General features: G+C 45.8%; 2 protein-coding genes across 2 annotated transcripts in view; one reads left to right on the top strand and one right to left on the bottom strand.

Annotated features, from left to right (window-relative positions):
- The window catches only part of rpgrip1l (RPGRIP1 like), a 30,903-nt gene extending 21,769 nt beyond the window's left edge, over positions 1-9,134 (bottom strand). The window contains exons 1-6 of the mRNA XM_072435525.1: positions 9,049-9,134; positions 8,788-8,932; positions 5,361-5,671; positions 4,938-5,022; positions 3,334-3,477; positions 609-714 (exon numbers count right to left, since the gene is read on the bottom strand). Of these exons, the coding sequence (XP_072291626.1) occupies positions 609-714; positions 3,334-3,477; positions 4,938-5,022; positions 5,361-5,671; positions 8,788-8,932; positions 9,049-9,124 (867 nt within the window). The 5' untranslated portion in view covers positions 9,125-9,134. The remainder of the gene's footprint in view (positions 1-608; positions 715-3,333; positions 3,478-4,937; positions 5,023-5,360; positions 5,672-8,787; positions 8,933-9,048) is intronic.
- LOC140349618 (E3 ubiquitin-protein ligase TRIM21-like) overlaps positions 1-26,522 on the top strand; it is a 74,305-nt gene that overhangs the window by 44,503 nt on the left and 3,280 nt on the right. The gene's annotated exons all lie outside the window — the stretch shown is intronic.

Raw genomic sequence — 26,522 nt, forward strand, 5'->3', positions numbered from 1 at the left:
TTATAGCCAAAGAAACATGTCCATGGAAACAAGCAAGAAGAGGCGCCACCAGGCCAAGGACGAGTCAGGTTTTTGGAGATGCAAGCCACTCACAGTAAGGACGTGTGTTTTTCAAAGTTTTCAAACATTTTCAAAAATGTTCACAAATTTTCAAAGTTTTGAAAAAATGGTCAACATTTTTCAAAGTTTTTCAAAGTTGGATGAAGATTAAAACAACAACAACAACATGCTTTTACTTGACTACTAGTATTTTTTAACTAAACGTTCTGAGGTGGGCGGGGCTTCATGTGTCACAGAAAACTGTCAAATCCACAACGTCTCTATTCATCCAAGTTGATTATTATTTGAAGTAGTTAGATCTGCTTTTATGTTTTCTTTTCATCCTAATCAAATGCGTTTACATATTACAAAGCATTACTACACTATGAACAATACATTTAATACCACGAGGAGGTACTATTATGATGAATATAATGTAACAAAGCACCGGCAGCTTGTGCGCGATGCCCGATGATACATACAAATCAATAAAGTGCAGCTTTGGGCCCCGCTCGCCTTTGCTTTTTCCTCTTGTGCACAGGTGGGAGGACGGAGTGTTGTTTTCTCACCTCTTGCAGCTGCAGAAACCTCCCCTGCAGCTCGGCGATGGCGTCGGAGCGCTCGGCCAGTTGCTGCTGCACTTTGATCATGTTCACGTTGCTGCTCACGCTCGTTCTGAGGCCAAACACAAGCAAACACAAACAACCATAAACACGCGGACGGTGGGAATGTGGAAACGCCGGTTAAATTTAATGAAGGAGCGATCGATCGGCGGTGCCAGAGGAGCTCCGGCGGTATTCAAAAGGGGCACGGCGGGTCGGGTTTAACGAGAAGAGTCTAAAAAGATCCCAAACATACATGGGCCAAACTCTGGTAATTGCCCAACGCGAGGAAACGAGATGATGGTTTTTTGGGGCAGAATTTGACTTCTCCAGCTGGAGAAATGTGCAGTGATTCCTGACGATAAAGAAACACGGCCAATGATTAGTTTAGTCAAAGATTAAGCCCTGATTTTGTCCCTGTTTATTGGTGTTTTTTCCACAATTTAGTCCCATTCATTTTCTGTATTCAGTTCAGAGCATTTGTTATTGTCAAATGAAGATTCAGGGAAAAGCAACAGCAAAAACTGATTTAAATTGAGATGAATTACAATCTTTAAGCATTTACAGCCTAATAAATATGTTCACGTTGCACTGATGGTACAAAAAATACTGCTTAAAAGGGAATTAGATTATTCACACTTTTACGATAATAAAGTTTAACATACCGTAATTTCCTATAATACATATAATATATAATTTACATAATATACTATAAGTCACGCCTTTTTTCATAGTTTTGGTCGGCTTATACTCCAGAGCGACTTATATGTGACATTATTTGTTATTTTCGCAGAAGAAGAATCTGCACTTCCTCTTCCTCTGGAGTTTGTGGAGTTGTTCAGAAGTGACACAGAGGAAGAAGAATTCAGTGGATTTTGTGATTTGGGGTAAAACTGATGCTTTGCTAAACTTGTTAGCATGTTCTTTATGCTATAGTTATCTGAATAACTGTTCATATGTTACGTTAACATACCAGACACTTACCACAGTTCTGTCTGTGCCTCATGTAGCTGAAGGTGTTAGCGTTAGCATACGTCATGTAGCTGAAGGTGTTAGCGTTAGCATACGTCATGTAGCTGAAGGTGTTAGCGTTAGCATACGTACACCTATTCACCATGTTCTCTCATCTGTTATTATTTTAAACTGCATTTCAAGATTAAAAGTCTGTTCTTGGTCTTATATTTCATCAAAAAAAATCCCCCAAAAATGCGACTTATTATGCATTTTTTGGCTGGTGCAACTTATAGTCCAGAAAATACTGTAATAGCTCTAAACGCAACACAAAGCTTTGTAGCATTTATCCACAGTTCCTAAGAAAATGATCACAAATCTAAATAATTAAGTTTAAAACAGGCTGTAATTTAGGTCTAGATGTTGTATTTTATAATGGATATCCGTGGACACTTTCTTGGTCGTCTAAATCGCCGGTTCTCAGTCGCGGATCGACACATGCCCTGCCTAAAGCACTCAAAACTATGAAGTATATTCGATCCACGTGTCTGACTCAAACCGCGGGTAAGTTTGTGCCATTATTGATACATTATCGATACAGAAAAGTACTGGGCAACGGGGTATTTATGTGAGAAGGTCGGTTAAACTCACGGTTCACCCCAAAATCTTCAGATCGCTCTCTCCTTTCTGTCGTGGTCCCATTTAAATCCTTTTAATCAACTATGTCACCATCGACCGATTAATCAACTAAATGACTGAATGTGTCCAGCCCCAGTGGCCACATACACCAGGTAAATGCACCAAACAGCAGGTTTTAGTGGGGTTAAAGGCCCTCCAATGCCGCTTGCGGATATAGCTGTCCCACATCACTAGTTTTAGTCTTCACAAACGACCTTCATTTTGCTAAAAGTCAATTATTTTTGATTTTTCCTTAGCAGGACAACATTTGAACTTGTTTTTACAAAATTAATGTGTATTAGTGTGACAAGGGCCAGTTTATTTCCACACAAAAGAGTGCGCATTTATTTTATTTAACCTTTATTTATCGAGTGAGAACTACTTCATTCACAACGACCTGGTAGAGCAACAAAGTTATGATTAAAGTGTCTTTTATGAACAGAGGTTTGGTATAGCGTGAGCTTAAAGTGCCCCCTACAGGTCAGAGAACTCATTGAACTAAAATGGAGCCGAGATAAAATGTATTTAAAATGTAGCTGAAAATTAAACTAATAACATCCCAGAATAACACATTTTGTAGGTCTATAATTGTACTTCCTGTTTGTAAATGATGACATCACACTAGGAAATAAGCTCGCGACCGCTGGACCAAAACGTATCTACTGTCAACTTTTAATACATTTGACACATTAAAATATAAGAGAGCTTAGAACTTAATTTTGTTGAATTCATGTTTAAAGAGTCAAAAAAGTTGTTTCTTTTGTGTAAATTCTGCATAAACTTTGACTGGAATGTCATTTTCTACAGATTTTTCAACGTTTTCTCCACAAATACCTGCTCGATTGGTGTAAAAGTATAATATATGTACAACAAGTATAAATACACATGAACCTGTCATAGGCACTTTAACATAATTATTCTTTTTTTCTGGCGCTTTAACACAAGTAGATCTAAAAAGGCTTAATAATAGAATCCGTAGAACTGATTGTGATATTTCATCGTAACAAGCAGCAGATTGTCATGACACTTCACTCAAACAAAAGCGCACAGGCAGCTGTCGTACCGGAGACTGGCGCTCTGCTGTTGCTTGGCGTCCACAAGCCTCTGCTCGAACTCAGCCTCCTTCCTCGACAGCTCGTCCCAGAGCAGCTGAGCGTCTCCCTCCAGCGCCTCCGTGTGGCTCCTCTGGGACTCGATCACGTTCTCCCTGAGGCGCACGCACGAGGTCACAGGCACGAGGTCACAGGCACGAGGTCACACGCACGAGGTCACACGCACGAGGTCACACGCACGAGATCACACGCACGAGATCACACGCACGAGATCACACGCACGAGGTCACACGCACGAGGTCACACGCACGAGATCACACGCACGAGATCACACGCACGAGATCACACGCACGAGATCACACGCACGAGATCACACGCACGAGGTCACACGCACGAGGTCACACGCACGAGGTCACACGCACGAGATCACACGCACGAGATCACACGCACGAGGTCACACGCACGAGGTCACACGCACGAGATCACACGCACGAGATCACACGCACGAGATCACACGCACGAGGTCACACACACACAAGGTCACAGGCACGAGGTCACAGGCACGAGGTCACACGCACGAGGTCACAGGCACGAGGTCACACGCACACAAGGTCACAGGCACGAGGTCACACGCACGAGGTCACACGCACATAAGGTCACAGGCACGAGGTCACATGCACACGAGATCACAGGCACAAGGTCACACGCACGAGGTCACACGCACACAAGGTCACAGGCTCGAGGTCACAGGCACGAGGTCACATGCACACAAGGTCACAGGCACGAGGTCACACGCACGAGGTCACACGCACACAAGGTCACAGGCTCGAGGTCACAGGCACGAGGTCACATGCACACAAGGTCACAGGCTCGAGGTCACAGGCACGAGGTCACATGCACACAAGGTCACAGGCACAAGGTCACACGCACGAGGTCACACACACAAGGTCACACACACACACACACACAAGTCTCAGAGGTCAAACACACACTCACAAGGTCACACACACAATGTCACACGCACGAGGTCACACGCACAAGATCACACGCACAAGGTCACACACACACAAGTCTCAGAGGTCACACACACACAAGTCTCAGAGGTCACACACACACAAGTCTCAGAGGTCACACACACGAGGTCACACACACGAGGTCACACACACACACACACACACAAGTCTCAGAGGTCACACACACACACAAGGTCATACACACGAGGTCATACACACAAGTCTCAGAGGTCAAACACACACACAAGGTCATACACACAAGGTCATACACACAAGGTCATACACACAAGGTCATACACACAAGGTCACACACACACACACAAGTCTCAGAGGTCAAACACACACACAAGGTCATACACACAAGGTCTTACACACAAGGTCATACACACAAGGTCATACACACAAGGTCATACACACGAGGTCACACGCACACACCAGGTCACACACACAAGTCTCAGAGGTCAAACACTCACACAAGGTCATACACACAAGGTCATACACACAAGGTCATACACACAAGGTCATACGCACACACGAGGTCGCACACACACACACGAGTCGTCACACACATCTGACATCAGAACAGTTTGGACGGCACTCACAGTTTGCGTATCTCGGCCCGGGCCTCCTCCAGTAAGCTCTGACCATACCGGGGCAGCTGACCGGTCGGAGGTCGGCCCTCTGCACCTGCCGCCGCCCAAATCAAACGTGTGCCTGTTAGACTGTTATTTTTATACACTTACGTCATGTAGCTGAAGGTGTTACCGTTAGCATACGTACACCTATTCACCATGTTCTCTAATCTGTTATTATTTTAAACTGCATTTCAAGATTAAATGTCTGTTCTTGGATTTTATCAAATATATTTCCCCCAAAAATGCGACTTATACTCCAGTGCGACATATATATATGTTTTTTTCTCTCTATTATACATCGTTTTGGCTAGTGCGACTTATACTCCTGAAAATACGGTAGATACTTCATGGTCTCTGCATTTGCCCCACACCTTTTCACCCAGGACTCACTTCTGGGCCGCGCGGGAGCCGGCGAGGGCGTGTCCCGGAGCTTCCTCATCCCGCTGTTGATCCGAGACTGGACGTGGTTGTACGCCGTGTTCCTTCTGTTCTGCTGGAGGATCTGCTGCTTGGCCACACGGAGGCGCCGCTTCAGGCTCTCGTTCTCCGCCTGCAGGTCGCGGACGTTGTCCTGGAGGTTCTCGACCAGCTCCTCCATGCCCACGTCCCTCACCCTGTGCCCGGGCTGGGGCGCCACCCCCGAGGCCAGCTGCTCCAGGCGATTGCGGTCCTTCACCAGGCGCATCAGCTTCGTGGCCAGCCTGAAGGAGCACGTTTGGGACGGTTTGAGGAGCACGTTTGGGACAGTTTGAGGAGCACGTTTGGGACAGTTTGAGGAGCACGTTTGGGACAGTTTGAGGAGCACGTTTGGGACAGTTTGAGGAGCACGTTTGGGACAGTTTGAGGAGCACGTTTGGGACAGTTTGAGGAGCACGTTTGGGACGGTTTGAGGAGCAGGTTTGGGACAGTTTGAGGAGAACGTATGGGACAGTTTGAGGAGCAGGTTCGGGACAGTTAGAGGAGCACGTTTGGGACAGTTTGAGGAGCACGTTTGGGACAATTTGAGGAGCACGTTTGGGACAATTTGAGGAGCACGTTTGGGACAATTTGAGGAGCACGTTTGGGAAAGTTTGAGGAGCACGTTTGGGACGGTTTGAGGAGCACGTTTGGGACAGTTTGAGGTGCACGTTTGGGACAGTTTGTGGAGCAGGTTTGGGACAGTTTGAGGAGCAGGTTTGGGACAGTTTGAGGAGCAGGTTTGGGACAGTTTGAGGAGCAGGTTTGGGACAATATGAGGAGCACGTTTGGGACAGCTTGAGGAGCACGTTTGGGACAGTTTGAGGACCACGTTTGGGACAATTTGAGGAGCACGTTTGGGACGGTTTGAGGAGCACGTTTGGGACAGTTTGAGGAGAACGTTTGGGACAGTTTGAGGAGCACGTTTAAGACAGTTTGAGGAGCACGTTTGGGACAGTTTGAGGAGCAGGTTTGGGACAGTTTGAGGAGGAGGTTTGGGACAGTTTGAGGAGCACGTTTGGGACAGTTTGAGGAGCACGTTTGGGACAGAATGAGGAGCACCATTTGGACAATTTGAGGAGCACGTTTGGAACAATTTGAGGAGCACGTTTGGGACAGTTTGAGGAGCAGGTTTGGGACAGTTTGAGGAGCAGGTTTGGGACGGTTTGAGGAGCATGTTTGGGACGGTTTGAGGAGCATGTTTGGGACAGTTTGAGGAGCATGTTTGGGACGATTTGAGGAGCACGTTTGGGACAGTTTGAGGAGTATGTTTGGAACGGTTTGAGGAGCACGTTTGGGACGGTTTGAGGAGAACGTTTGAGACAGTTTGAGGAGCACGTTTGGGACGGTTTGAGGAGAACGTTTGGGACGGTTTGAGGAGCACGTTTGGGACAGTTTGAGGAGCATGTTTGGGACAGTTTGAGGAGCACGTTTAAGACCGTTTGAGGAGCACGTTTGGGACAGTTTGAGGAGAACGTATGGGACAGTTTGAGGAGCAGGTTCGGGACAGTTTGAGGAGCAGGTTCGGGACAGTTTGAGGAGCACGTTTGGGAAAGTTTGAGGAGCACGTTTGGGACGGTTTGAGGAGCACGTTTGGGACAATTTGAGGAGCACGTTTGGGACAGTTTGAGGAGCACGTTTGGGACAGTTTGAGGAGCACGTTTGGGACAGTTTGTGGAGCAGGTTTGGGACAGTTTGAGGAGCAGGTTTGGGACAGTTTGAGGAGCAGGTTTGGGACAGTTTGAGGAGCAGGTTTGGGACAGCTTGAGGAGCACGTTTGGGACAGTTTGAGGACCACGTTTGGGACAATTTGAGGAGCACGTTTGGGACGGTTTGAGGAGCACGTTTGGGACAGTTTGAGGAGAACGTTTGGGACAGTTTGAGGAGCACGTTTAAGACAGTTTGAGGAGCACGTTTGGGACAGTTTGAGGAGCAGGTTTGGGACAGTTTGAGGAGGAGGTTTGGGACAGTTTGAGGAGCACGTTTGGGACAGTTTGAGGAGCACGTTTGGAACAGAATGAGGAGCACCATTTGGACAATTTGAGGAGCACGTTTGGAACAATTTGAGGAGCACGTTTGGGACAGTTTGAGGAGCAGGTTTGGGACAGTTTGAGGAGCAGGTTTGGGACGGTTTGAGGAGCATGTTTGGGACGGTTTGAGGAGCATGTTTGGGACAGTTTGAGGAGCATGTTTGGGACGATTTGAGGAGCACGTTTGGGACAGTTTGAGGAGTATGTTTGGAACGGTTTGAGGAGCACGTTTGGGACGGTTTGAGGAGAACGTTTGAGACAGTTTGAGGAGCACGTTTGGGACGGTTTGAGGAGAACGTTTGGGACGGTTTGAGGAGCACGTTTGGGACAGTTTGAGGAGCATGTTTGGGACAGTTTGAGGAGCACGTTTAAGACCGTTTGAGGAGCACGTTTGGGACAGTTTGAGGAGAACGTATGGGACAGTTTGAGGAGCAGGTTCGGGACAGTTTGAGGAGCAGGTTCGGGACAGTTTGAGGAGCACGTTTGGGAAAGTTTGAGGAGCACGTTTGGGACGATTTGAGGAGCACGTTTGGGACAATTTGAGGAGCACGTTTGGGACAGTTTGAGGAGCACGTTTGGGACAGTTTGAGGAGCACGTTTGGGACAATTTGAGGAGCACGTTTGGGACAGTTTGAGGAGCACGTTTGGGACAATTTGAGGAGCACGTTTGGGACAGTTTGAGGAGCACGTTTGGGACAGTTTGAGGAGCACGTTTGGGACAGTTTGAGGAGCACGTTTGGGACAATTTGAGGAGCACGTTTGGGACAGTTTGAGGAGCACGTTTGGGACAGTTTGAGGAGCACGTTTGGGACAGTTTGAGGAGCATGTTTGGGACAGTTTGAGGAGCATGTTTGGGACAATTTGAGGAGCACGTTTGGGACAGTTTGAGGAGCACGTTTGGGACAATTTGAGGAGCACGTTTGGGACAGTTTGAGGAGCACGTTTGGGACAATTTGAGGAGCACGTTTGGGACAGTTTGAGGAGCACGTTTGGGACAGTTTCTATTGTACATTGACACATTCTTGACGAATTTAGGGTTAAAAATGGAGGCTGAAGACTTCTAGATGGAGAATATTTATTATTCAAATGACTTATTGGTGAAGATCAGAAATAGTTTAATATTTTGTTTGTTTAAACTTTAACAAAGCCACTGTCTTTGCCAGAAAAAGGTCGTTTCGTATGCGTTTTAGACTGTTTTGTCCAGATAATGTTCAAAATATGACCATAATTTGATTCTTTTTTACAGTCGACTGGTCACAATTCCTAAAGATTCAAATCACTTAAACATTTCTAAGAGATGAAACACATTAGTCTTGGTCTGTGGCACTGACTTCTTCATCTTTTCGTCTTGTTTGTTGATTCGTTGTTTGAGGCTCAGGTTCTCGTCGTTGAGGCGCAGGAACTTGTCCTCCAGCTGCTCTCGGGACATGCGCACCACATCCTGACGAGCGCGGACATTCGCAGCTCCCGAAATGCCTGCAACGAAGGTGATTAGCACACACAATTCAAACGTCTTTAAAAGAGAAGAAACCCGTCATCATAAAGACACGGGTGAAGGTCGTCAGGAGGGCACAGACCTAGAGCGATGTGACCTAGAGCGAGTCTGGGAAGGTCCAGCGAGATGTCCTTGACCGGGACATCTGCAGCGGTGTCATCAAAACACGACATGATTCAGCCTGAAACAGAACAAATACAGCATCAGAAGCAAGAAATATGTTCTGTCCTCATTGCAGCCACTTACTATCATTTTCCTATTATTTACACGTTTTTGTCTATCTACGTTTATACCAGATTTAAGTATATTTATACCAGATGTTACACGTTTTTATTAATTAGATTCTGTGGCTAATCTGAGTTGAAACACTGGAATTTCACCATTTTGGGACAAATAAAAGGTTCTCTTCGCTCTCATCTTAAACCACACATGATGTAACCAAGTAAATGTGATCTTAATCAAATGTGGACCACACTCAAGTCATGGCACGATGTAAACTCAGCGGTTAGTGCTCTCGCCTCACAGCATGAAGGTCCCGGGACCCCTCACTGCATAGGTCTCCACTGAGAAACATGAGAGTGAATGCAGGACGACGGCTGGAAATATGTCCATGGCTATGTTTACATCATGTGTCCATTAAAATGCACGGTCCTGACAACGGTAAGAAAAGCAGACGTATAGAAGAGTGTAGAAGGATCAGGTTAAGCATTTTCAGCCGTGTGAAGTTAAATTCAAAACTTCCTGAACCTAAACTTGACTCAAACCCTTTACTCATACAGCACATCTTTATAAACACAACAAGTGCAACAATAGAAAATAAACCACAGACTATTAACCATTCGACTTTAACCTAATTCAACCATAACCAACCAAGCTTTGCGTTACAGATACTATTTAAATTGTGTTATTATGTTTTATATAGTCAGCCAATTTAATGTATGACGTGTTATTTTCTTATTTCACCTGAATAATGTGATTTTTCTGTGACTTTCAGACATAGCATTTAAGTATATTAACCTTGCAAAGTGAAATAATGTGTTTTTTGAGTGCCGGTTGGTGTTAGCATTAGCATTAGCTTGTGCCCAGGGCCGAACATTCGCGGACTTTCTCACCTTCCCGCGTTGACTTCCGGTTTCAGCAACAAACCACGCGTTTAACCCATTTTAAAAAGTCCCATTCCCGACACGGTTAAAGTTTAGAAAAGTCCTGCTCGTCTTTTAAAACGCGTTTATTCGCGTCAGAATGAACGGTTGCTACACAAAACATCCCAATCGCGTTGTTAGGACGAAGCTACGCATGCGCCACAGCAAGGGGTTGTGGGAAATGGAGTTCAGTTCAGGAAAATGACAAAAACAACGCCAAAACAAGCATTAATATGAAAAATAAAATGAAACTATTTAATTTACATCCAAATCCGTCCATAACCAAGACTATAAATGGTTTCATTTATACCACATGGGAAAACTTTAATACTTTTTTATGCTACTTTGCGCCAAAACAAAAGCGTACTCGAGTCTAACAGGCACTTATACTTCATTTGCGCTATCTTATATACTTTTATTCTACAGCAGGAAAAAAAGCAACACATTTTGGTCAAATGCGGAGGGAATTTAATAGATTTAATTTAATTGCAAGAACACTAATTTCCAGGACACGCTCATAACCTCTGACCTCCTCCACGTCTCCACTCCCTCTCTCTCCCCTCTCTGGCTCTTTGCTCCTCCTCCTCTCTTATCACCATGGGGACGGGGGCAGAACCTGCAGATCTCCCTCCTGACACTCCCGAACAAACACTCCCTTCCGCTCTTCAAATCCAGACTCAAAACAAGTAGAACTTCAGACAGTCTCTCACTTTCTCTCACTCCATCATCCACTTTTGCGTTGTACGTTTGTGTGTATGTGTGTTGTGTGTTGTCTTGCACAGTGTCCTTGTTATGTTGTTGTCTCGCCTACAGTGTCCTTGTTGTGTCGTTGTCTTGCACAGTGTCCTTGTCTTGCAAAGTGTCCTTGTTGTGTCGTTGTCTTGCACGGTGTCCTTGTTGTGTCGTTGTCTTGCACGGTGTCCTTGTTGTGTCGTTGTCTTGCACGGTGTCCTTGTTGTGTCGTTGTCTTGCACGGTGTCCTTGTTGTGTCTGTGTCTTGCACGGTGTCCTTGTTGTGTCGTTGTCGTGTCGTTGTCTTGCACGGTGTCCTTGTTGTGTCGTTGTCTTGCACGCTGTCCTTGTTGTGTCGTTGTCTTGCACGGTGTCCTTGTTGTGTCGTTGTCTTGCACGGTGTCCTTGTTGTGTCGGTGTCTTGCACGGTGTCCTTGTTGTGTCGTTGTCTTGCACGGTGTCCTTGTTGTGTCTGTGTCTTGCACGGTGTCCTTGTTGTGTCGTTGTCTTGCACGGTGTCCTTGTTGTGTCGTTGTCTTGCACGGTGTCCTTGTTGTGTCGTTGTCTTGCAGGGTGTCCTTGTTGTGTCGTTGTCTTGCACGGTGTCCTTGTTGTGTCGTTGTCTTGCACGGTGTCCTTGTCTTGCACGGTGTCCTTGTTGTGTCGTTGTCTTGCAGGGTGTCCTTGTTGTGTCGTTGTCTTGCACGGTGTCCTTGTTGTGTCGTTGTCTTGCAGGGTGTCCTTGTTGTGTCGTTGTCTTGCAGGGTGTCCTTGTTGTGTCGTTGTCTTGCAGGGTGTCCTTGTTGTGTCGTTGTCTTGCACGGTGTCCTTGTTGTGTCGTTGTCTTGCACGGTGTCCTTGTTGTGTCGTTGTCTTGCACGGTGTCCTTGTTGTGTCGTCTTGCACGGTGTCCTTGTTGTGTCGTTGTCTTGCACGGTGTCCTTGTTGTGTCGTTGTCTTGCACAGTGTCCTTGTTGTGTCGTTGTCTTGCACGGTGTCCTTGTTGTGTCGTTGTCTTGCACGGTGTCCTTGTTGTGTCGTTGTCTTGCACAGTGTCCTTGTTGTGTCGTTGTCTTGCACGGTGTCCTTGTTGTGTCGTTGTCTTGCAGGGTGTCCTTGTTGTGTCGTTGTCTTGCACAGTGTCCTTGTTGTGTCGTTGTCTTGCGCGGTGTCCTTGTTGTGTCGTTGTCTTGCACGGTGTCCTTGTGTGTTTTGGCAGGTTTGAAGATAAAACGCATTATTGAGCGACTGCGGAATTTAAGTTTCCAATTCCTCTGCATCTGTTCTGAGCAGTTCTCCAGCCACTGTGCGAGACCTTCATGCTGAGGGCCCCGGGAGTCAAACCAGGGATGTCCTGATTAGTGGTCGAATGCTCTGCCACTAAGCCATGACTCGTGCAGGAACTATGACACAAGCACGAGGTCATTTTGGTGGGAAACGTAGACTAGAACAGATTGGTTGGTCGGACGGTACGACGTAAACGACGTACGACGACACAAACCAAACACTGAAGAAGAAGAAGAAGAAGAAGAAGAAGAAGAAGAAGAAGAAGAAGAAGAAGAAGAAGAAGAAGAAGAAGAAGAAGAAGAAGAAGAAGAAGAAGAAGAAGAAGAAGAAGAAGAAGAAGAAGAAGAAGAAGAAGAAGAAGAAGAAGAAGAAGAAGAAGAAGAAGAAGAAGAAGAAGAAGAAGAAGAAGAAGAAGAAGAAGAAGAAGAAGAAGAAGAAGAAGAAGAAGAAGAAGAAGAAGAAGAAGACCTTTTTTGAGTTATAACATTGGTTTCCGTCGCTCTTCTGTCCACACTCAATCCAGTAGGTGGCGGTAAATGCTGCCCACCACAATTAAAAGTAACAGAAGAAGAAGAAGAAAAATAGAGTCTAAATAATAAAAGTCTGTCTACGACATAATATAACACTTTGACATCAACCGCCATAAAACACCAAAGAAGAAGCAGAAATGAATCCTAAATGACGTTCTAGAATCTTAGCTTTTATGACCCTGAATCCTGATGTCATGGTTACGCTTTAGCGCGACAAATACTTTAGACGTACACGTACAAGTACAACTACTGCAGGAGTTCTGTAGTAAAGCTCTACTAAAGAAGACGGCCAGCTGGAATGTCTGAGGAATAAAGTCTGGCGGTAATGCAACAATTGGATGCCAACCGCCATAAAAAAACAACAACAACAACAACAACTACTACAACAACAGCTACAACAACTACAACAACAACTACAACAACAGCAAAAACTACAACAACAACAACAACAACTACAACTACAACTACAACAAAAACTACAACAACAACAACAACAACAACTACAACTACAACAAAAACTACAACAACAACTACAACAAAAACTACAACAACAACAACAACAACAACTACAACTACAACAAAAACTACAACAACAACTACAACAACTACAACTACAACTACAACAAAAACTACAACAACAACAACAACAACTACAACTACAACAAAAACTACAACAACAACAACTACAACTACAACTACAACTACAACTACAACAACTACAACTACAACTACAACTACAACTACAACTACAACTACAACTACAACTACAACTACAACTACAACTACAACAACAACAACTACAACAACTACAACTACAGAAGACGTAATACTACAGTCGGTGGTAGTAAACGCAGCTTTTCAGTTGGCCGCCAATTGCCATTAAAAGCAACACGACAACAAAAACAACAACACCAAAGAAGAAGAAGATGTGGCTACTTCATACACAAGTCTTTCTTCACAAAACTTAAAAATAATGTCTTAAAAAAAGAAAAAGATTCACACTAAACTCTCAAACGTCGCACAAAACGTTTGACGCTTTTATCATGTCACGTGATCTGTAACGGTAAATATTGGAGAGGAATGAAACGATGATGTAAAATACCGTATTTTCTGGAGTATAAGTCGCACCAGCCAAAAAATGCATAATAGAGAAGAAAAAAAACATAAGTTGCACTGGAGTATGAAATTCAGTTGCAAGTGTGAAAATAACAAATAATATCACATACAAGTCGCTCCGGAGTATAAGTATATAAGTATAAGTATAAGTTGCACTGGAGTATAAGTATATAAGTATAAATATAAGTATAAGTCGCACCACGGCCAAAACTATGAAAAAAGGTGCCACTTATGGTCCAGAAAATACGGTAATTCACGTGAGAAGAGACTGTGCGGCTGGATTTAGTTTGGCTCAGAAAACAGTGAATTCAGGACAGATTTCGATCGGTCCGAGTGGAGGCGGCGTCTTTGGGGGAAACGCGGGAGGCAAAGGCGCGGCCGGTGAAAGGGTTTGTGTTTGTTTGTGTCGGACGAGCCGGCGTTTCCTGAATCTCGGGAGCGTTTTCTGCTTCTCTAAACAGAGCGATGGATCCAAAGAGCGTAAAGCATGCGTCAAAAGCGTCACAAATATCATGATCATTTAAGTTCAGTTTAAGAATAAAGTCCATGTTTAAACGACTTGATAGTTTTGTTCTTTGGACGATCCACAAGAGCTTTTTGTCGACACAATCTGGTGATAAAGTGATTTATTAATTTTATTCAGACATTTATTTGACTTTTTTAAGTTTCAAGAAGCAGCGTTTGTAAACAACAGTCTTTTCAGAATAAGACCAAATATTCATACATTTATCATCAACTGATTAAAGAGTAAAAAATATAGTAGTTACATAATAATAGTACTAATAGTAATTAATACTATTAATGATAATAATAATAATAAAACAAACAATAATCATATAAATAATAATCATTAAAAATAATTATGATAAAAATGATTATAAAAAATATTTATAATGATACAGATTATAATATAAATAATAATAATACAAATAATGATACAGATAATAGTAGAAATAATATTAGTAGTAGTATTATCATTGTTATTATTAATAGTAATAAACTGAAAGAAATACATAAAGAAAGGTCAAATAAATACTTATGGAGGAGGGTTAACAATGTTTCCCTTATAGTCTGTAGTAAATAATCATATTTATATATTTCTTATGTCTTTAGTTTGATAAAGAGCCACAGGTCTGTTTGTTAAGATGATCAGCCTGTAAAGTGAGAATGGGCGGAGAAGGCACGGCGCCCTCTAGTGTCGAGTCGAGATGGGAGCAGTGAGAAGAGCCAAGCTTAGGGGCCAATTTTATTTAAAAAACGCTTGAAAAAATGACCTTTAATTCAAACTGAAGCTGTTCTTGAACCTCTGGAGCTTTTGTGAAGCTGAGACGGTGACGTCTGTTTTATTCTGATTATAAGTAAATGGATCGGCTGATAAAAATTGTTTTAGTTTAAAAGAAAAAATTAAGATTATTCTTCTTTCGTTTTATTATAATTTACATTATTTTTTTTTCCATTTATCATTATGGTTTATTATTATTATTTAAATTATGATTATTTAAATTATTATAATTATTTGAAATTAGTATTATTTAAATTCGTATCATTATTATTTGAATTATTACTATTTTTACATATTTGTCTTTACATAGGTCAGCATGTACATCTTTGTTGCTGTATGGTTTGTTTTAAAAAGAGAAAAAAAAGAGCATTTGTCGGGTTTTTACCATTATTTTTTAAAAGCGGAAGAAAATTCACAAAAAAATTGTTTTTGGGACTTGAAATAAACGTCAGAACAATGTAAATAAAGAGCAGCCTCTCTCGTGTTTGCAAATGTTTGAGTGGTTTAACCGGAGGAAAAAACAATTTTAATCTGGTTAAATGTAATAGATTTAACTATCATTTCTGGGTCTAATATTGTGAAAGCTAAAAATAATCTCTTTAATTAAGTAAAAAAACACAACTGTCAAAACGCTGAGGTGGTTATAAAGAAGCAGACTTGGCCTCTGTCGTAAGCCTCCATGTTTGTTTGTGTATTGCGATTGGTTTAGCCGCCTGTCAATCACAGCCATCGGAAAGGGGTGTGGCTCTGGGCCCAAACGGGGCGGAGACAACGGGGGGCAGAGACAACGGGGGGCGGAGCCGGAGTCGAGCCCGGTCTAAACTCTGTGGAAAGCTCCAGTTTCTGGTTTCGTACACTGATCGTACGAAACAGGTCAAGAGCCAATCAGAGGAAGGAAACCGGCCACGCCCACTTCTAACGACAACATATCACTGTTTTTGTTGCCACGGCAGCAAAAGTCAGGAAACATGTGTTGAACCTGAGCGTGGACAGGTGGACGAGCCGGTGTTCCTCGTCACAAATATGTGTCATTGATTAATCACATTTAATCAAGGGAAGGGAAATGTGAAGAACTATATTATTAATACAAAATAAAATAGATCAAAGCGCCCCCTACAGGTCGGACGACTCAATGAACTGAAATTAAGTTAAAAAATATATATTTTGAATTTTGCTAAAAAATTATAAAAGTTTGCTCCCAGAATAGCAAATTTTTTAGTTTTATAATTTCACTTCCTGGTTGTAATTGATGACATCACAGTAGGAAATTACCCAGCAACCACTGGGCAAAAACTCATCTAATGTGACCATTTTAAAAATTTGACAAAAAATAAATACCGTATTTTCTGGACTATAAGTCGCACCTTTTTTCATAGGTTTGACCGGGGTGCGACTTATATGTATATATAAGTATATACTTATATTTATATACTTGTACTCCGGAGCGACTTATATGTGAAATTATTTGTTATTTTCACACTTGCAACTGCATTTCACACTCCAGTGCAACATATATATATATATATATATTTTTTCTTCTCTATTATGCATTTTTTGGTGCGACTTATACTCCGGAAAATACAGTAAATGCGAGCGGCTTTATTTTGTTGAATTAATGTTTAGAGAGTCAAAAAAAGTTGTTTATCCATCCATCCATCCATCCATCTTCTGCCGCTTTATCCGGGGCCGGGTCACGGGGGCAGCAGTCTGAGCAGGGACTCCCAGACTTCCCTCTCCCCAGACACTTCCTCTAACTCCTCCGGGGGGATCCCGAGGCGTTCCCAGGCCAGCCGAGAGACATAGTCTCTCCAGCGTGTCCTGGCTCTTCCCCGGGGCCTCTTCCCGGTGGGACATGCCTGAAACACCTCTCGAGGGAGGCGCCCAGGAGGCATCCGGAACAGATGCCCGAGCCACCTCAGCTGGCTCCTCTCGACCTTATCTCTAAGGGAGCGCCCAGCCACACGGCGGAGGAAACTCATTTCGACCGCTTGTATCCGCAATCTTGTTCTTTCGGTCATTACCCAAAGCTCATGACCATAGGTGAGGGTAGGAACGTAGACCGACCGGTAAATAGAGAGCTTTGCCTTTCGGCTCAGCTCCCTCTTTACCACAACGGTCGATGCAGCGACTGCATCACTGCAGCCGCTGCACCGATCCGCCTGTCGATCTCACGCTCCATCCTTCCCTCACTCGTGAACAAGACCCCGAGATACTTGAACTCCTCCACTTGGGGCAAGGACACCCCACCCACCTGAAGAGGGCAAGCCACCTTTTTCCGGTCGAGAACCATGGCCTCGGATTTGGAGGTGCTGATTCTCATCCCAGACGCTTCACACTCGGCTGCAAACCGTCCCAGTGCATGTTGCAGGTCCGGGTTTGATGGAGCCATCAGGACAACATCGTCTGCAAACAGCAGAGATGGAATCCTGTGGTCCCCAAACCGGACACCCTCTGACCCCTGACCACACCCTCCGACCCCTGACCACACCCTCCGACCCCTGACCACACCCTCCGACCCCTGACAACACCCTCCGACCCCTGACAACACCCTCCGACCCCTGACTGCGCCAAGAAATTCTGTCCATAAAAATTATGAACAGAACCGGTGACAAAGGGCAGCCCTGGCAGAGTCCAACATGCACTGGGAACAGGTCTGACTTACTGCCGGCAATGCGAACACAGCTCCTGCTCCGGTCATACAGGGACCGGACAGCCCTGAGCAAAGGGCCCCGGACCCCGTACTCCCGGAGCACCCCCCAAAGGACACCCCGAGGGACACGGTCGAAAGCCTTCTCCAGATCCAAAAAGCACATGTGGACCGGTTGGGCAAACTCCCATAAACCCTCGAGCACCCGATGGAGGGTATAGAGCTGGTCCAGTGTACCACGACCGGGACGAAAACCACTCTGCTCCTCCTGAATCTGAGGTTCAACTATCGGTCGGATTCTCCTCTCCAGTACCTTGGAATAGACCTTACCCGGGAGGCTGAGGAATGTGATCCCTCTGTAGTTGGAACACACCCTCCGGTCCCCCTTCTTGAACAGAGGGACCACCACCCCGGTCTGCCAGTCCAGAGGCACGGTCCCCGAACGCCACGCGATGTTGCAGAGACGTGTCAACCAAGACGGTCCTACAACATCCAGATACTTCAGGTACTCAGGGCGGATCTCATCCACCCCCGGAGCCCTGCCACCGAGGAGTTTGCGAACAACCTCAGTGACTTCAGCTTGGGTGATAGATGAGCCAGCCTCCGAGTCCCCGGTCTCTACTTCCTCTTCGGAAGACGTGACTGAGGGATTAAGGAGATCCTCAAAGTATTCCTTCCACAGTCCGACGACATCCCTGAAGAGTGGGTCCAGCTCGACTCAGACGGTCCCTCATCTGCCTGAAGAGTGGGTCCAGCTCGACTCATACGGTCCCTCTTCTGCCTGAAGAGTGGGTCCAGCTCCAGTCTCCTCGTGTCCGTCTGTCCGTCTGTGAGAGTCGGATCTCTCCTTCACTGGAACTCCTCCAGGTTTCTACGCTTTTTTCCCAAAGAGGTTTTTTTTGTAGTTTTTCCTGGCCGAGAAGGAGAGTCTAAGGACAGAGGACCCTGGGACATCGTCCCTCGCCACCACAGACATTGTCTGACTTCATCGCCACCACAGACATTGTCTGACTCCATCGCCACCACAGACATTGTTGATTCATTTCTCCCTGTGGCCCTCAGAGGCAACTGTTGTTGTGATTTTGGGCCTTACAAAAATAAATTGATTTGATTTGATCCCCAGTCGAGGTCAGCAGGCCTCCACCCGCACCGTAAACGGTGTTGGTGAGACACTGCTTCCCCCTCCTGAGGCGCCGGACGGTTTGCCAGAATTTCTTTGGTGCCGACCGATAGTCCTCCTCCATGGCCTCCCCGAACTCCTCCCAGGCCCGGATTTTTGCCTCTGCGACAGCTCGAGCCGCGGCTCGCTTGGCCTGCCGATACCCGTCGATGACCTCCGGAGACCTACAAGCCAGAGTGGCCTGATAGGCCTCCTTCTTCAGTCTGACGGCATCCCTTACTTCCGGTGTCCACCACCGGGTTCGGGGGTTGCCGCCACGACAGGCATCGGAGACCTTGCGACCACAGCTCCGAGCAGCCGCATCAACAATGGAGGCGGAGAACATGGTCCACTTGGACTCAATGTCCCCAACCTCCCCCGGGACATGGGAGAAGCTCTCCTGGAGGTGCAAGTTGAATACCCTACTGACAGAGGGCTCCACTAGACGTTCCCAACAGACCCTCACAATGTGCTTGGGTCTGCCAAGTCTGTCCGGCTTCCTCCTCCGCCAGCGGATCCAACTCACCACCAGGTGGTGATCGGTTGACAACTCTGCCCCTCTCTTCACCCGAGTGTCCAAGACACGCGGCCGGAGGTCAGATGACACGACAACAAAGTCGATCCTTGACCTCCGGCCTAGGGTGTCCTGGTGCCATGTGCACTGATGAACACCCTTGTGCTTGAACATGGTGTTCGTTATGGACAATCCGTGGCTAGCACAGAAGTTGAAAGAACAGAAAAAAGTTGTTTATTTTGTGTAAATTCTGCATAAACTTTGACTGGAATGAGTGTCCCTGGTGTGATGTCACTTCCTGTCCCTGGTGTGATGTCACTTCCTGTCCCTGGTGTGATGTCACTTCCTGTCACATTTTCTGCAGATTTTTCAACGTTTTCTCCACAAATACCTGCTCGATCGGTGTAAAACTATAATCGATAAGTACAACAGGTATAAATAAACCAAATACAGTCACAATTATAAAACCTGTCATAGGCACTTTAATAATTGAGATTGATCGATGTCAGAGGAAAAAGCTGATTATTTAAAGCTGCAATGATGAATCAACAGTCGTATTTGTAAATTGTTTCCTGGACTAAACAGACTCTAAAACAAAGACATTATTAAAGCAAATGTCAAATAAGAATAAACTCTTTCTGATTCTGATCTTTCGCTCTCAATATTTCAACCTTTATTTGGCTTATAATGTGTTCAAAAGTCTCAATGTGAAATAGAAATAGTAATAACAGTTGTAAATGTTCTTTCTCTTCCTCTGGGCGTGTCGACTCTGGCGTTGGTCCAAGAGTCACGTCTTTGCACATTTCAATAGTTTTGACTTTCATGTGGTTGTGATTGAAACATAACTCCACATTTAAATACCAAAGGGACATTTTTATTATTTTAAACTATTTTTATTACAGGGAAATGTGACCGTAGAAAGTCTGACCTGTCCAGCCCAAATATGAATCAGGAATAGTCTTGACCGATAGTCTTAGTCGTGTTAAGTGACCATCTAGGGATGAGCCCCAGGTGCAGAGCAGCAGTTCAAGACGCTCCTCTGTCGCCGAACTCTCGCCCGTTCTGTCACATGTGAAGTGTTCAGATTCAAGACAGATAGAGACTGTGTGTGTCCCTCGTGTCCCTCGTGTCCCTCGTACAAATAATGCCAAAAAGTCACATCTCAGAAAAAATATTTCAGGCGTCAGACCAAATAACTTAAGGAAAATAACAATCACAAATACACAAATGAATAAACACGTAAAATGTGGACTGCTAAACATTTGAGCAATTTCCTCCAAATCGCTCTTAGTTAATGAATTAATTAGTGACTATAACATAGATCTTCTAGCTCTAACTGAAACATGGCTTCAACAAGACGACTACGTCAGACTAAATGAGTCCACCCCACCCACCCATGTAAACCCCACCCACCCATGTAAACCCCACCCACCCATGTTAACCCCACCCACCCATGTTAACCCCTCCCACCCATGTTAACCCCACCCACCCATGTTAACTTTCAGACTGCCAGGAGCACAGGCCGAGGTGGTGGTGTGGCAGTGATCTCACACTCAAGCCTACTCATGAGCCCTAAAACTAACAATGCATTTCACTCATTTGAAAGCCTCATGCTGTCAATCACATGTCCAAATATGAAAAACCAAAAAGGAGTTTTGTTCATAGTTATCTACCGACCTCCTGGTCCCTATTCAGAGTTTTTAACAGAGTTTTCTGACTTTATATCAAACTTAGTGTTAGCCTGGGATAAAATAGTTATAGTTGGAGACTTTAATATCCACGTGAACATGAGTGATGACACTCTCATTAATGCCTTCAGCGCCTTGTTAGACAGCATTGGTTTCACTCAGAATGTAAATAAACCGACTCACACTCACAAGAACACTCTGGATCTTGTCCTAACGTATGGAACAGAGATTAGTGACCTCATTGTCCTCCCTCAAAACCCTATTTTGTCAGATCATTTCCTAATTACCTTTCAGTTTATTCTTAAAGATCATCCAGTCCCACAAAATAAAGTTATAATGAAAAGGACAATATCTGAAAAATCTATCTCAAAATTCAAAGAAATAATAGAGCCAATATTCAGTGACATGTCATGTGATCATGTCATGTGATCATGTCATGTGATCACGTCATGTGATCACGTCATGTGATCACGTCATGTGATCATGTCATGTGATCCTGCTGAGAACAGCTTTAGTCCCAGTTTAAGTGATCAATGTGTCGACTTGACCATGAATTCTCTGAAGTCTGCTCTTGACGTTGTCGCGCCGTTAAAACAGAAGGTCATTAGGCCAAAGCGCGCCTCCCCATGGTACAACCCAGAACTGCGTTCACATAAACAAAGAGTTAGAAAGTTAGAGGGATTATTTCGTCGCTCTCACACCGAAGAATCCCTAAAAACATGGAAAAGTTGCCTGCTGTCCTATAAGCAGGCTCTGCGTAAGGCCCAAACCAGATATTATTCAAATCTAATAGAAGTCAACAAAAGTAACACTAAATTCCTTTTCAGCACTGTAGCTAGGCTAACAAACTGTCACAGTGCAGTAGAGCCCTCAATCCCAGCTACACTCAGCTCTGATGATTTCCTCCTATTTTTTAATAATAAAAAAAAAACAATCAGAGATAAATTAGATGAAATTACCCCCGCTATTAGCCCTGAACTAGCCCAAGCTGTAAATCTAACGTCCCATATAAATCCACCTGTAAACCTAGAAAGGTTCACAGCTGTTGATCAAGCAGAGATAACTTCAGCCATTATGTCCTCTAAAAGCTCAACTTGTGTCCTAGACCCCATTCCAAGCAGACTCCTCAAAGACATTCTCCCCCTAATTATAGACCCTATTCTTAATATAATAAATACTTCACTCGAAAGTGGCTATGTTCCACAGTCCTTCAAACATGCAGTCATTAAACCTCTTCTGAAAAAGCCTAATCTAGATCCCGACCTATTGGTAAACTACAGACCTATTTCAAATCTTCCCTTTGTCTCTAAAATCCTTGAAAAAGTTGTAGTAAAACAGCTTTGTCGCCACCTGCAGGACAATAACTTATTTGAAGTTTTCCAGTCAGGGTTCAGAGCCCACCACAGCACTGAAACTGCACTAGTTAAAGTCACAAATGATTTGTTATTAGCCGCTGACGATGGACTGGTCTCAATCCTGGTTCTGTTGGACCTCAGCGCAGCGTTTGACACCATCGACCACAACATTCTACTGCAGAGGTTAGAATGTGATGTAGGTGTTGGAGGAACAGCCCTCAGCTGGTTTAAATCCTATCTATCTGATAGGTTCCAATTTGTTAATGTAAACCAGAGCTCCTCACCAAGCTCTAAAGTAATTTACGGTGTGCCACAGGGTTCGGTACTCGGTCCAATTCTGTTTACTCTTTATATGCTGCCATTAGGCAACATTATCAGAAAGCATGGCATTAACTTCCACTGCTATGCAGATGACACTCAGCTGTATTTATCAATGAAACCTGATCAGAGCGATCAAGTAGACAGACTTAGTGCTTGTGTGAAGGAGATAAAAACCTGGATGACACTAAACTACCTGCTTCTTAACCCTGAAAAAACCGAGGTCATTGTGCTTGGCCCTAAGCATCTATGAGATTCTCTATCTGAGCAGATAGTCACACTGGACAATGTCAGTGTAGCCTCCAGTTCTACTGTAAGAAACCTTGGAGTCTTATTTGACCAGGAGCTCTCATTTAAAGCTCATATAAATCAAGCTTGTAAAACAGCCTATTTCCATTTGCGCAACAAGAGCCAAAATCAGAAGAATCCTGCCTAAAAGTGATGCTGAAAAACTTATCCATGCATTTGTAACGACTAGATTAGACTACTGTAACTCCTGCTTGCAGCGTGTCCTAAAAGCTCCATAAAAAGCTTTCAACTGGTTCAAAATGCAGCAGCAAGATTACTAACAGGAACAAAAAGAAGAGAGCACATTACGCCAGTGCTGAGGTCTCTTCACTGGCTCCCCGTCGAGTCCAGAATCAAATTCAAAATTCTACTCTTGACCTACAAAGCCATAAATGACATGGCCCCATCCTACCTCAAAGATGCTATAGAACCATATCATCCAAACAGAGCTCTTCGCTCTCAGAATGCTGGCCTTCTGGTGGTGCCAAGAGTCTCTAAAAGTACTGTAGGAGGTAGAGCGTTTAGCTACCAAGCTCCTGTGTTATGGAATCAGCTCCCGACCCATGTTAAATATGCTGACACAGTCTCTTCATTTAAGTCCAGGCTTAAAACGTTCCTCTTCGAAATCGCTTATGGTCAGACTAGTTAGGAACAGAAACATAAACCCACAGCTTTAGCTACGCTGCCCTAGGAGTAACTGTGCTGGGGGAAGTATGACAGCTTGAGCACTATCCTCTTCTTCTGACTACTTATGCTATCAAACAATATTTATTTTTTGATTCCACTTGCAAACTGTTCACCGCCTTCTTTTTCTTTCTCTCACTCCTGAGGACCTGTGGACCCAGATGCCCCTCCCCTGGTGAAGTGGTCCCTGCCCTGTGTGGACGGTCCCTCATCTGCCTGAAGAGTGGCTCCAGTTCGCCTCAGTCGGTCCCTCATCTGCCTGAAGAGTGGGTCCAGCTCGCCTCCGACGGTCCCTCATCTGCCTGAAGAGTGGGTCCAGCTCGACTCAGACGGTCCCTCTTCTGCCTGAAGAGTGGGTCCAGCTCGACTCAGACGGTCCCTCTTCTGCCTGAAGAGTGGGTCCAGCTCCAGTCTCCTTGTGTCCGTCTGTCCGTCTGTGAGAGTCGGATCTCTCCTTCTTTGGAACTCCTCCAGGTTTCTACGCTTTTTTCCCAAAGAGGTTTTTTTGTAGTTTTTCCTGGCCGAGAAGGAGAGTCTAAGGACAGAGGACCCTGGGACATCGTCCCTCGCCACCACAGACATTGTCTGACTCCCTCGCCACCACAGACATTGTTGATTCATTTCTCCCTGTGGCCCTCAGAGGCAACTGTTGTTGTGATTTTGGGCCTTACAAAAATAAATTGATTTGATTTGATTTGATTTGAGGAAGAGAGAGGGGGGTTCATCTGGGGGAGAGAGGGAGGTTCATCAGGAGGAGAGAGGGAGGTTCATCAGGAGGAGAGAGGGAGGTTCATCAGGATGAGAGAGGGAGGTTCATCAGGATGAGAGAGGGAGGTTCATCAGGAGGAGAGAGAGAGGTTCATCAGGAGGAGAGAGGGAGGCTCATCAGGAGGAGAGAGGGAGGTTCATCAGGAGGAGAGAGGGAGGTTCATCTGGGGGAGAGAGGGAGGTTCATCAGGAGGAGAGAGGGAGGCTCATCAGGAGGAGAGAGGGAGGCTCATCAGGAGGAGAGAGGGAGGTTCATCAGGAGGAGAGAGGGAGGTTCATCAGGAGGAGAGAGGGAGGCTCATCAGGAGGAGAGAGGGAGGCTCATCAGGAGGAGAGAGGGAGGTTCATCAGGAGGAGAGAGGGAGGTTCATCAGGAGGAGAGAGGGAGGTTCATCTGGGGGAGAGAGGGAGGTTCATCAGGAGGAGAGAGGGAGGCTCATCAGGAGGAGAGAGGGAGGCTCATCAGGAGGAGAGAGGGAGGTTCATCAGGAGGAGAGAGGGAGGTTCATCAGGAGGAGAGAGGGAGGTTCATCTGGGGGAGAGAGGGAGGTTCATCAGGAGGAGAGAGGGAGGTTCATCAGGAGCAGAGAGGGAGGTTCATCAGGAGGAGAGAGGGAGGTTCATCAGGAGAAGAGAGGGAGGTTCATCAGGACGAGAGGCGGGTTCATCAGGGGGAGAGAGGGCGGTTCATCAGGAGGATAGAGGGCGGTTCATCAGGAGGAGAGAGGGAGGTTCATCAGGAGGAGAGAGGGAGGTTCATCAGGAGGAGAGAGGGAGGCTCATCAGGAGGAGAGAGGGAGGCTCATCAGGAGGAGAGAGGGAGGTTCATCAGGAGGAGAGAGGCAGGTTCATCAGGAGGAGAGAGGGAGGTTCATCAGGACGAGAGGCGGGTTCATCAGGGGGAGAGAGGGCGGCTCATCAGGAGGAGAGAGGGCGGTTCATCAGGAGGAGAGAGGGAGGTTCATCAGGAGGAGAGAGGGATGTTCATCAGGAGAGAGGGAGGTTCATCAGGAGGAGAGAGGGAGGTTCATCAGGAGGAGAGAGGGAGGTTCATCTGGGGGAGAGAGGGAGGTTCATCAGGAGGAGAGAGGGAGGCTCATCAGGAGGAGAGAGGGAGGCTCATCAGGAGGAGAGAGGGAGGTTCATCAGGAGGAGAGAGGGAGGTTCATCAGGAGGAGAGAGGGAGGTTCATCAGGAGGAGAGAGGGAGGCTCATCAGGAGGAGAGAGGGAGGTTCATCAGGAGGAGAGAGGGAGGTTCATCAGGAGGAGAGAGGGAGGTTCATCAGGAGGAGAGAGGGAGGCTCATCAGGAGGAGAGAGGGAGGCTCATCAGGAGGAGAGAGGGAGTTTCATCAGGAGGAGAGAGGGAGGTTCATCAGGAGGAGAGAGGGAGGTTCATCTGGCGGAGAGAGGGAGGTTCATCAGGAGGAGAGAGGGAGGCTCATCAGGAGGAGAGAGGGAGGCTCATCAGGAGGAGAGAGGGAGGTTCATCAGGAGGAGAGAGGGAGGTTCATCAGGAGGAGAGAGGGAGGTTCATCAGGAGGAGAGAGGGAGGTTCATCAGGAGCAGAGAGGGAGGTTCATCAGGAGGAGAGAGGGAGGTTCATCAGGAGAAGAGAGGGAGGTTCATCAGGACGAGAGGCGGGTTCATCAGGAGGAGAGAGGGAGGTTCATCAGGACGAGAGGCGGGTTCATCAGGGGGAGAGAGGGCGGTTCATCAGGATGAGAGAGGGCGGTTCATCAGGAGGAGAGAGGGAGGTTCATCAGGAGGAGAGAGGGAGGCTCATCAGGAGGAGAGAGGGAGGCTCATCAGGAGGAGAGAGGGAGGCTCATCAGGAGGAGAGAGGGAGGTTCATCAGGAGGAGAGAGGGAGGTTCATCAGGAGGAGAGAGGGAGGTTCATCAGGAGGAGAGAGGGAGGTTCATCTGGGGGAGAGAGGGAGGTTCATCAGGAGGAGAGAGGGAGGTTCATCAGGAGAAGAGAGGGAGGTTCATTAGAACGAGAGGCGGGTTCATCAGGGGGAGAGAGGGCGGTTCATCAGGAGGAGAGAGGGCGGTTCATC

Source organism: Eucyclogobius newberryi, unplaced genomic scaffold (assembly GCF_026437365.1).
Source record: "Eucyclogobius newberryi isolate DKJ021-1_F unplaced genomic scaffold, fEucNew1.0.hap1 SCAF_7, whole genome shotgun sequence".
Classification (NCBI taxonomy): Eukaryota; Metazoa; Chordata; class Actinopteri; order Gobiiformes; family Gobiidae; genus Eucyclogobius; species Eucyclogobius newberryi.